This window comes from Hemiscyllium ocellatum, chromosome 31, assembly GCF_020745735.1.
Source record: "Hemiscyllium ocellatum isolate sHemOce1 chromosome 31, sHemOce1.pat.X.cur, whole genome shotgun sequence".
In the NCBI taxonomy this organism is placed as follows: domain Eukaryota; kingdom Metazoa; phylum Chordata; class Chondrichthyes; order Orectolobiformes; family Hemiscylliidae; genus Hemiscyllium; species Hemiscyllium ocellatum.
Genome location: NC_083431.1, coordinates 18,704,454 through 18,717,334, shown reverse-complemented (window position 1 = coordinate 18,717,334; position 12,881 = coordinate 18,704,454). Strand labels below are relative to the sequence as shown.

The window sequence follows — 12,881 nt, the reverse complement described above, 5'->3', positions numbered from 1 at the left end:
TAAATTCTGTTGTTTAAGACTAAGTGGCTTAACCATCTGATTCTCTCCTGGAATATCCACTTTACACCTACTTAAAAATGACTAGCAAAGTTAGAGTCAGGGCTACTTTCTTGAAATGTTTGAGGGGTATGGCCTGGTCAATAACAAACTGTAACAAATAATAATCACTTACTCAATATCCTTCCGAACTGATCCCAACAAGTCTTCACGCTCTCGGATTGCAATAAAATTAGCTTTTGTTTTATTAAACTCGTGTGTATAATCCTGGGAAAAAGCAAATTAAAAAAACTATTAAACTGTTCGTAACTATCTATCCACCTCATAACATTTCTTTGTCCCACACCACCAGGAAAAACACACGGCATTCTTTAAAACTGAAAATCTGTGTCACGAATATCAATTGTTGTGCATAACACTTAATGATCTAAAACTTCATACTCTTTTTCCAGATGCTAAACAGCCTTCAAAATTGCAAGCAGGAAGAGTGCATGCATTGAAGCTTGTAGCACTCAGCACAACACAACAGCTAAGTTTGGTGAGAGGGGGTGGTGTTCCAGAAGAAATGGGCATCAAAAGGAAGCTAAGTTGTTTACTAGACATGGATGAAGCAACATGTCTTTGATTACACTTCTGCTGCCAAAATCTCTAATAGCATTGTTATTTTAGTGTACTTTAATATTAAAATTATAAAACACAGCCTACTTAAAACACTTTGCAACATCTGACCTTGTTTTCCAAACTGACAGAAGAAACGACAGGGGGAAAAGAGTGGTAGCACAGAAATTCTTCAATTCTAGCTATAATTAGATTCATGCAATAACAAGGACAACAGCTATTATTCTTTTTCCCTTACAAAAGGGAGAACAGAGTGCAGCTGCTCGCTTTTGCAACAAATAACGTCATAGTCTAGCTAATATTATCAATTCACAACCAGCCACTATTTATTTTCACAGACAGAACATTTAGACATTGAAAATGCATATTGTGCAGTATTGTCCCTCTGCACAAAATTGATTAAGTTATTTTGTGCAATACACTTCCAAGCATAAGACCTGAGGTAGGACAAAATGGATCCTTTGCAGTCACGTAAAAATTACAATGATGGTTCTCCAGAGTTAGGAATATCCAAAAGCAAGTCTACAATAAATATGGAAGGGGGGCTCTAAATTGGAATCACCAAATGAGCTAAAAACTATCCTGAAACAAGGAGCGCAATGGAATCAAAACTGTGTCTGCTCTGGCACATCTATCAGATGTACTTTTAAACCAAAATTAGATTACTTACAGTGTAGAAACAGGCCCTTCGGCCCAACAAGTCCACACCGACCCGCCGAAGCGCACCCACCCAGACCCATTCCTCTGCACCTAACACTACGGGCAATTGAGCATGGCCAATTCACCTAACCTGCACGTTTTTGGACTGTGGGAGGAAACCGGAGCACCCGGAGGAAACCCACGCAGACACGGGGAGAATGTGCAAACTCCACACAGTCAGTCACCTGAGTCGGGAATTGAACCCGGGTCTCTGGCACTGTGAGGCAGCAGTGCTAATCACTGTGCCACCGTGCCATCCACAGCATGGTGCATCTAAATCATGCACAATTTTAGAGGAACTCTGCAAAAACAAAAGTTCTGTTTCATCTTGACTGAAAGAATTATGCCTTTTAAAAGCATTTGGCTACAATTCTTTAAAAATCAAATTTAATTTTAAGACATTTACGACAAGACTTTTAACAAATCATTGACCAATGGGAATAGTCTTTCACCATTTAATCTTCCAAACACTTTACTGTGTGAACATTCTGTAAGAACTCTCTTATTTCTAGGGTGACAGCTTTCAGTGCTTTGGTACAATTCATTTTTCAGAAAAAAAAATCCCTGGCTCTGGTGATCCAGCAAATTTTAAATTTTTAACTCAAATACCAAACCATATATTGTTTCTATGTCATCTATTATAGTAGACTGAACAACTACACATTTTTAAAACAAACTGATTGCATAACAATTTCTGGAGAGGCATAACAATTGCATTTCCAGTAAACAGAGTTATCCAGTCAGGTTTGAGCTTTATTTTCCATTTTAGGAATAGTATCCAACTTCTCACAAAGAATTATGAACAGACACAAACTGTGAAAGTGTCCAGGACATTGGGATTTCTTCCTGATATGAAATTTAAAAATGAACCGTGTTAATGTAAATTTTGTGTTTAAATTTGAAAATTAAAACAGAAGTAGAGTTTAAAAAGACTGAAATAAGCCAGAATTACCATTCACTCTGCCAGTTACAAACAAACAGGTGTAGTATCTCAACATCAGCAACCACAAGACATTTGGATCTTGGGTCAAGACAAGTTTCAATTGGAATAATCACTGTGTGAAATGACTACCAGTCAAAGCCAATAATCAATGCATGTCTTTTACAGGAAGAGTTTCTACAAATCAACAATCAACAAGTGAGTTGCTCCCCTTTGAACTGCTTACAGTTTAAGTGTTGAACTGATTTTATGGAAAAGAACAATAATTGGACAGGACCAAGGTGAAAGACTCAGTCAGATAGCATAGAAATAGGTCCTTCAGCTCATCTGGTCTATATCAATCAACAAACACCAAGCTATACTAATCTAAGTCCGTTCAGTCCATAGCCTACTATGCCTTGCCATGTTAAGTGCTTGCATTGATGCTTCTTAAATTATGCAAGAGTACCTGCCTCTACCATGCTCTCAGGCTGCGTGATCCAAATCTCTACCATCATCTGGATGAAAAAACATTTTCCTCAGATCCTCTCTAAGCCACTTACTCCTAACCTTAAACTCATGTCCTCTGATCTAAGATACTTCGGCTATGGAGAAAAGATTCTCAAAAATCTACGCTGCCTCTGCTTCTCATAACTTTGTACACTTCAATCACATCACCGCTTCCCCCCCAGCCCCACCCTGCCTCAGATTCCTCTGCTTAAAAATGTGTTGCTGGAAAAGCACAGCAGGTCAGGCAGCATCAAAGGAACAGGAGAATCGACGTTTCGGGCATAAGCCCTTCTTCAGATTCCTCTGCTCCACGGAAAACAAATTCAGCCTATCCAGTCTCACCTCATAACTGAGATTTTCCATTCCAAGCATCATCCTGGTGAATCTCCTCTGCACTTGTGCAATCACATTCTTCCAATAGTGTGGTGACCAAAATTGCACACAGTAATCCATCTGTGGCCTAACTAACGTCTTACAAAGTTATGACTACTTCCTTGCTCTCATTTTCTACACCCTGGCTAAGAAGGTAAACCCCCTGCATGCCTTCTTCACCACCCGGTCTACCTGTACCACAACTTCAGGAAATTTTGAACTTGTACATCAAGGTACCTTTGTCCTAGGGACCTGCCATTCATTGAAATATGGGAAGAATATGACCAAAGTGCATCACCTCAGACCGATCAGGATTAAATTCCATCTGTCATTGCTCTGCCCAATATCAGACTGCAGCCTGAGACCACCCTCTTAACAACACCAATTTTCATACCATCTGAAAATTTACACATTATACTTTGTATATTCACATCCAAGTCATTAATGTATATAACAAACAGCAAGAGTCCTACCATGAGCCCTGTGGTACACAGCTGGTCACAGGCTTCCAATCACAAAAACAACATTCCAGCATGGCCCTTTACCTCCTATTTACCATCCAGTTTTGGATCCAGTTTGCTGACATGACTTAGATCCTATAAACTCTCACCTTTTGGACGAGCCTTCCATGTGGGACCCTGTCAAAGGCCTTACTGAAGTCCATACAAATCACATCAATTGCACTACCTCAACATATTTAGTCACCTTTTCAAAAATATCCAAGTAGATTTGTCAAACAGGGTCTCCTTCCAACAAATCCATGCCAATTATCTCTGGTCAATCCCTGTCTTTTCAACTGTTGATTAATCCTGTCCCTCAGAACTTTTTTCCAATAATTTCCCTACACGAATTCCAGACAAACTGGTCTGTAATTACCTGGCCTAACCCTGCAGTCCTTCTTAAACAAAGAAACCACATTTAATTTCCTCCAGAAATCTGGCACTTCACCTGTGGCCAGCAAGTATTAAATATCTCAGCCAGGACTTCAGCAATCTTCTCCTTTATACTCACTAAAACATATAATACCTCCGCCTTATTAATCTTAACACGTTCCAGGACTTGACAATCTCCAGCTACAATGCATTTCTCCTTTGTGAATACAGATGAAGAACATTCATTTAATCCCTTACCCATATCCTCTGGCTCCATGCACAGATTGACCCTTTAGTCTTTATTAGGTCTTATTCTTTCCCTAGTAATCTTCTTGCTCTTAGTATACTTATGAAACGTATTGGTGTTTTCCTTAATCCTATCTGCCAAAGATATTTCGTGACGTCCCTTTGCCTCCTAATTTAATTTTTAAGCATCCACCACCAGCATCATCCACCCCCACCCCCCCCCCCCAACACACACACACACTCCTGAAAACACAGAACATGTAAAATTAAAACATCCAAAATAAAATTTAAAACTTAAGTACCAATCAATAAATCCTTTTACACGGTAAGAATGAAGTCAATGTTCTTCCTCGGCAGATACTGCCTGAACATGAGCATATCTTGTCTCACATCGAATTATTGATATGATGAATGTGAATCTTTAGTTAAAAATTCACCATATGGAAGGAAAAAATATCTTAAAACCTTAAACGAGTTCATAATGTTTATTACATACTGCAGTGGGAAAAGTAGATGGCATAACCATATTCAGTGCACATAGATATCCTTTACTGTGAGCAAATGTTTCAAATTTTCAAACACGCTACTTTTAATTCAAAACACAATTCAAATTATCAAGCAAATTGTTTTTAGAATTTCCTATTCCAATTTTTCTTCACTATTGACATTGCTAAGTTATAATTACTGGACAAAAACTTTTGAAAGAAAAGCCTTTGATTTATCGTCTGAAGACAGTGTAGTGGATCCCATGATTGCTAAACCTGTGCAAGCAATCAGGATCTTTCCTAATCCTGGATGAATTATGCCTGAACTCTTAAAATGATTGAACAAATTAAGTCACAAACAAAATGTGTGAGCTGACGAAGCACCACACATCAGCAAACAAACATTTTCCTGGTAGCCACACCAGATGTTGCTCATCTCAAGTCAATTCCCAAAAGGAACTCGACATGAGGACAATTTTTTTAAATAAACCTATACTGTAGTCCTCCAGTCAAAAGTAACGTTTCCCTTTAATACGGCAAAATATTTTTAAATTATGAAGGATATAGTTACAAAAGTATTGATCTATTTAGCACCTCAAGCCAAACTAGTTAAAATATATTTAACCTGTTGAGTCCAATTTTATCATTCAGAACATGCAAAAAGATATCTTCAATTTTGAAGTTAAAAGAAATATCAGATAGCTTCATTCATTTTTAACATGGGACACGAGAAAAAAATTGAAAGATGTGATGCTTTGTGGTAATGTCATTTTGTGAATTTTTTTATTGAAATGGATAGCATGATGTTTGTACCAAGGATAGGTCAATTCCTTTAACTGCTTTTTTTAAAAAAATGGATTACTAGTATATTTTCTCAAAAGTGCAAAATTAAAATGCAAGAAGTCACTTTCTTGGAGAGCCATTAGTTAGCAGTTTACTATTTTTTTGCTGAGGTTGACATCTGTACACTCAATATATAACTGAGGACATTTGTCACTCAATTAAGTTCAGACTGCTCTATTAAATCTCCATGTCATGCAATTTATCCTCATTCACAGCTAGCAATAAGCTAATCTTTTTATACCGTAAATGCAATGTCAGCTGTCACTCAACAAACATACTTAGATTGAAATTAATGGCTTCCTCCATCATTTCAAATTGCTGAAGTAATGCATTTGGAATCTAAAGCAAATGTATATTGCATTTGTAATTTACCTCAAAATGCAAGAACTGGATCATGAAATGAACTAATAAAAACTATTGGAATATTTCATGAAACGAACAAAAAATGTAAACATTCAAATAGAAGAAACAGAGGATCAACACAACATACACAAGTACTTTCAAACTAAACGGCACTAAAAGGTTAAAACAATGTAGAGGTGTGTTTAATATTTTCAAAAGAATTAAAAAGGGCATGGCATTTTTCACACTTCCAAATCAAAAAATGCCTTAAAAGCTACATGCCTACCTCCCTTTTTATAAACAGGCTTTATATAATCAAATTACAAATTAAAAGTTTATTTGGCTTTGGCAGACATTTGCAAGTGGATATGTTTCACTGGTGGAACCATTCTAGCAGCCTCAAGTTCATTAATGTACATCTCTTCTCCTCTATAACCTTGGCAGCATTATCAATCTATAAGATTTCTCCAGATTTACAAATCTCTCTTACTATTCACCTCAATTACATTGATTTTTAAAACCACCCTTTGCTCAAAGAAATGTTAACTCACTTTACTGTTCATTTACTATGCTATTTGAGCCACCAGATCCCATGTTTTAGGTACAGAAACATTCAATTTCCCAATAAAAGGGACTGTCTATTTTGTTATGGAACTCAAATTTACATCATTGCAACTGGAAATTGGGGCGGCACGGTTGCACAGTGGTTAGCAGAGACTCGGTTTCAATTCCTGTCTTAGGCAACTGAGCGTGTGGAGTTTGCACATTCTCCCAGAGTCTGCATGGGTTTCCTCCGGGTGCTCCGGTTTCCTCCCACAGTCCAAGAATGTGCAGGTTGGGTGAATTGGCCATGCTAAATTGCCCATAGTGTTAGATGTAGGGGAATGGGTCTGGGTGGGTTGTTCTTCAGAGGGTCGGTGTGGGCTTGTTGGGCCAAAGGCCTGTATCCACACTGTAAGTAATCTAATCATTTGAAACCAAACAGTGTTTTTCACTCTCTGAAAATTTTACCCCAAATTTTTATTCAACGTGTATCTGAGACCTACATTTCAGATATATTTCCACTGGCAACCCTTGCAGATACTGATTTTACTTTGGAAGAGTGATGATGTGCCTTAGGTAAAAACAATAACTGCAGCTGCTGGAAACCAGATTCTGTATTAGAGGTGCTGGAAAAGCACAGCAGTTCAGGCAGCATCCCAGGAGCAGTAAAATCGATGTTTCGGGCAAAAGCCCTTCATCAGGAATACAGGGATGATGATGTGCCTTGACAAAATGCTGACAGTGACTCTTTTAAGAAAAGATCTGATAGGCAACCAGTAAATCATTCCAACATCAATCTGCTGGCAATATTGGATTGACTGCCAAAAGCTACTCAAGAGAAATATGTAGGTTAGGGAAGGACTATACCCGTGTAATGATACCAGAAAAGAAAAGTAGATACGCCCATTGCTGCTAAATGTTGAGCTGCTCCAACAATGAAATACACAGTAACGCCAGACTACAAATTAATGAAGATTGTTTTTACCTGTAAAATGTCTCTATGCCGTTGTAGTGTGTGCATGAGTGCTGCATTCAATGATGTAACACCAGGGGATGAAGTATACTCTGCCATTTTGTCATTTACTCCCGTGAGCTGGAGATAAAAATGTTTAAAACGTTAAGAATTGTACATACAGCAATAATACCAGTGCTTACCGTATACCTCTGACTCCTAAGCACTTTGGTTCAGAATTCCACTGCAATACATCTTTCCACTTCCCTCTCCTTCACAGTACCAATATTGGTACAAGCATTCTTCTTAAAAAATTCAGGCAAGAAACTTGCCTCCATGTTTTCTGATAAGTGATATCTGTTATTATAGAATATTCAAGGATGCCCGTGGAGGGTGTATTCATATTCATTACACGCAGATTAAAAAAGACTGAAGAAAAGCTAGTCACCACTTAGTAGCTTACAGGAAGCTAAAATTATGAAGCAATCACATGAATTTAGTCTTAGGCTACTCAGTGATAGTTCCTTGTGGTCAGCTGATATTGGCAGTGATAGTCATTCTTTCCAAGGTCACTGCACAAACCAGGGCAAAATAGCATTCACCACTTCAAAAAGCATACACCATAGCATGCAAGACAATTCAGCCTACTCCTAAATCAAATGCAACAACCATTTCAAGTTAATTCCAAATAAAGGAGGGTGACAGGACAAACAGATATCCAAATTGCAAAGTCTCCTTAAAATTCAAAACATTATGGATAATGGAAAATCTGTAATAAAAAAAAAGTGAACTTTCAGCCAGTCTAGCAACATCGAGGGGAAAGAATCAGAGAGCTGACCTTCCAAACCCATTAAAAGTTAGGTTATCTCCTTCAGTTACGCTTTAAAAGCCAGAACCACAGGTTCAAGTTCCCACGCCAGAGCATCAGCACACTAGAGTAGGCTGACAGTTTAATTCATAAAGTTCTATTACACAGAAGAGGTACAAAACTGAAACTCATCTGCCTACCAGATGATATCTTATGACAGTGTCCAAAGAGTAGGGCATTTCTCAATAATGAAAAATTATTAACAGAATCATACAATCCTTAAGTGCAGATAGAAACCATATGGTGAATCTCTGCCAATCCTCCAAACAGCATCCCACTCAAACCCACTCTCCACCTTATTCCCATAGCGTGCATTAACCATGACAAATCCACCTAGCCTGCACATTCTGGGACACTATGGGCCATTGCACCTAACCTGTACATCTTTGGACCAGAGCACCCAGTGGAAATCCACACAGACACAGGGCGAATGTGCAAATTCTGTCACCCAATGCTGGAATTGAATTCAGGTCCCTGAAGCTGAGGCAGCAGTGCTAACCACTGTGCCACTCTAATTAACTGATCACTGATCTCATTGTTTGTATGATATTGTTAAATACAAATAATTGTTAACATAAAAGCAGGTTTTTTTCCTGAGATGAGAGATAAGATGCTATATACATTCAAATGTTTCTTCTGTAATTCTTGCTCACATTTAAAAAGATTATTGATCTTTCTTTCCATCTGTGAAATCTCAGTCTCAAGATAGCCTCAGAGTGATCCTTTAGAACTGGGATGGAGGGGGAATTTCTTCAGCCAGAGAAAGGGTGAATCTAAGGAACTCATTGCCGTAGAAGGCTGTGGAGGACAAATCACTGAGTGCGGTTAAGACAGAGATGGTTCTTGTTCAGTGAGGGGATCCAGGGTGTCGGGTGACGATAGGAAAATGCGGCTGAGAAACATAGCCAAGATCAAATGGTGGAGTAGAATCAATGGGCCGAATAGCCTAATTCTGTTCTCATGTCTTATGGTATCAGCTCAATACCAAAATAAAACCAACCAGATAATCAATGAAATGGCATTCTTCATCCTGTTATAATGATGCATGGTGTCAATTAAGGACAAAGCATATCAGAAGATGAATTGGAATTGGCAAGGTAGAAAAGCATTCAACAAAAAAAATGTGCACAGCTATGCATCTTCAGAAATCTTGAAACAAAAAAAAATTCTGTTTGCTTTTGGTCACTCACAAAACTCATTTTAACACTTGGACAATGTTGATCTGGTTTTAAAAAACATTAACAGGTTAAAATTAACTGGATTTTGTTGTAAGATACTGAACTAGAAATTCGATAGCTGAAAGAGCACTACCCTAAATAAATGGTACTTATTTTACATAACACTAATTATTGTTTATTGATTACTTCTCCAAAGTGCAGAGAATGGAGAAGAGTTGCATTATCTTAACATTGAATGAGTGTGTATTTAAAACCACCTCACGTCAATAACAGCAGTGCTCACAAGATGTGGATGACAAAAAAAAATCCAATCATGCCCAAATTTGCAAGACATAATGGTGACAATACCTGCAGTCCGAAAAAAAGACTCAAGTGCTTCAAGTAAATGGCAAAAGACAATGTTTGGTTTAACATACATGCAATGTTAACAAGGCAAACCTTGAGGGCATTGATGATATCACTGCTGGGTTTAGGTCTCGAATGTTTTAATACTAAAGAGGCCCAAGAAAAAAAATACAAGCTGCAGTTTTGTAACTTCAATCGTCTTACTATTTCTATTATCACATGCCATTTTACAACAAAACTAGTAGGAATGAGTTTTTAGATATTACATTTTCAGAACTATTTTTGCAATAACTTTCTGGACAGTTCAACCACTGAAGTTCAACCATTTATGTGACATACTGCTGGTTTTCATTTTTTTATCTGAAATTTCACTGTGCTGCAGTAGTAAATCAAGATCACATAGCCCAACTATTTCACAAAATCTGTCAAGAATTTATTATTTAGGTACCTGCCAGCAAACAGTAATGATGCCTAAAGTTCCAGGTGAACGAGGAAAAGTGGGCTAAGAGCACTCCCAATGTTGTGAAAGAAACAACTTCTAATTGTTTAGCATCCCTGAAATGTAATAAAATGTCGTAAAGCACTTGAAGAGGGAGCGATCAGAAAACTCAGAACAACATTAAACAGGAATAGCTGAGCAAAATGCAACACAGGTTTCTGAGGAGACTTCCAAAAAGCTGGAGAAATTAAGTAAGCAGAGTAGTTCAGGAAAATCGTTTCACAGTGTGATGGTGGGATGCAGTTGGGATTCAAGTGGGATGAACAAAGACCCAGACAGAGTAGTCAAGGCTCATAGATTTGATCTGAGATTGAGATGTAGGAGGAGAGAGGGATGGTGTGTTGTATTTTGCAAAGACTGGTAGAAACTTTGTTTTTCTTTAAATCCAACAATTCCCAAGCTTGAGAAGAATGATAATTGTGACCACTGTTTTTGTGGGGGAAGGGGGGGTTAGTGAACATTGACAGGAGAGAAAGATAAAAGATTTAAAAGAAAATCAAATACAGGCACAGAGTTCCAGTTGGGATAGTTTGTGAGGGGTGAAGCAGTACAAGTAATACTCTAGACTCTTAACAAGGTTTCAAAATATGGGCAGCACGGTGGCACAGTGGTTAACACTGCTGCCTCACAGCGCCAGAGACCCGGGTTCAATTCCCGCCTCAGGCGACTGATTGTGTGGAGTTTGCACGTTCTCCCCGTGTCTGCGTGGGTTTCCTCCGGGTGCTCTGGTTTTCTCCCATTGTCCAAAGATGTGCAGGTCAGGTGAATTGGCCATGCTAAATTGCCCCTAGTGTTAGGTAAGGGGTAAATGTAGGGGTATGGGTGGGTTGCGCTTCGGCGGGTCAGTGTGGACTTGTTGGGCCGAAGGGCCTGTTTCCACACTGTAAGTAATCTAAAAAAAAATAGCAATAGTTAACTGAAGGGTTAAACTCACCTTAGCTAGCAGCTGTTCTATTTCCACAGCCATTGTTTCAAACATCCTGTCTTGGCTCGATCCATTTAGAAGAGGCGTTGTATCAGAACTAGAAAAGTGGAAAGAGAAACAAAAACTAGCACAAAAATACAAGAAAAATGTCGGACTAATATAATTTGCTACACAGTGTAATTAAAATAATAGCTTCGTTAATCTAACCAAGAATATAACAGAAACAAAAAAATTGATGCAGAAAACAAAGTGCCCAAAATAAGTGGAATTTTCAATTAATACATCATATATTACTGTTGAAGACATTCTGCATGAAACATTTAATTTAATTTACATGAATGAAATCAATTCACAAAGATAACAAAAAAGTGTTCACTTGATCAAAGGTGGTTAAGCACATATTTAAATTAGACTTTTTGAAAATCAGCTGTACAACATTTCCTTTTTTTATGTTTAATATGAGAAATTCTGACTGAAGAAAAATGAGACTTTTTAATGCCAATTAAAATAAATGGAAGCAGTTAAAAATGGATGCACCTTTCAAATAAAAATCTCTTCAATTTCAAAAATACTTAAGCAACACAGACTTACTCTTTCCAATGATTAATTACTTCCCTTAGAAGTAATTAATCACTGCTCAACTTCTATCAGTACCTTCATGTAGTGGCTGAACTGCTTGATGTTTTGTCAGTTCGGTTTGGAGCAAGCTTAATTCCAATAATATCTTACCCAAAAATGATAGGTAAAAGAACTAAAAACTAAATCACAACTTCCTTAAATGCTGGTCATGAACTGAAATGTTGGGGTCATTAGCTTTGAGGCAGTAATGATCACTGTGGAACTTTGACAGACATATCTCCACACTAACAGGACCACATGCTCTCAATTCTATCTGAAAGTCGTAACAATCTCCAAGCATTGAAAAGGAGTCACAGTGTGAAAATAACTTGGGAACTACTTTACTACATGTCCAATGTAATAAAGGCAAGTTGATGTAAACACAACATGCATTCACACATGCAACAACATTACCATCATCAGATTCCTGCAAAATGAACATCCAATGATCAGAGAGCAAATTTCATCAGGAACAAAAAAATGCAATGGTGACACAACAATTTAGAGGTTGGATTGCTTCTTGACTGGCAAAAGTCCCTCTATCATAGGCAGAAACACAATTCAGGAATGCAGCACAATACTTTTAAACTTTCCTAAATGAATGCAAGTAGAACAACCAAAAAAACTGACACCATTTTGGATAAAGCTGCCTTCTGGCACCTCATCCACTAGCTTAAACAACCACTCCCTCCACCACAGTGAATGAAGTATGTAATATCTACAGAACTGAATGAGCAGCTCACAAAGGCATTACTGGCAACATCTCAAACCCATATACTCCACTACACAGAAGGACCAAGTGTGTGGGAACAGCGTTGTTTCAAAAAGTTCACCACAACTCATTCACCATCCTGACGTTGACAGACCATTCTGAAATTATTAGTATCAAAATCCTGGAACATCCCAATAGTGCTATGATAGTATCTTACCACGTGTAGTGCAAACCTTCTGAAAGATAAATTTACCACCACATAGGACAGCTTGGAAAAGGCAAATCTCTCAGAATTGAGGATGACTTGCTTCCATTCTTGAGGGACTGGGGGTTTCTGC

The 12,881-nt window shown here is 38.0% G+C and overlaps 1 protein-coding gene across 2 annotated transcripts in view; it reads right to left on the bottom strand.

Moving 5' to 3' along the window:
• gosr1 (golgi SNAP receptor complex member 1) overlaps positions 1-12,881 on the bottom strand; it is a 108,516-nt gene that overhangs the window by 80,166 nt on the left and 15,469 nt on the right. For both annotated transcript variants that reach the window (XM_060847895.1, XM_060847896.1), the window contains exons 3-5: positions 11,223-11,310; positions 7,432-7,539; positions 173-264 (exon numbers count right to left, since the gene is read on the bottom strand). In XM_060847895.1, the coding sequence (XP_060703878.1) occupies positions 173-264; positions 7,432-7,539; positions 11,223-11,310 (288 nt within the window). The remainder of the gene's footprint in view (positions 1-172; positions 265-7,431; positions 7,540-11,222; positions 11,311-12,881) is intronic.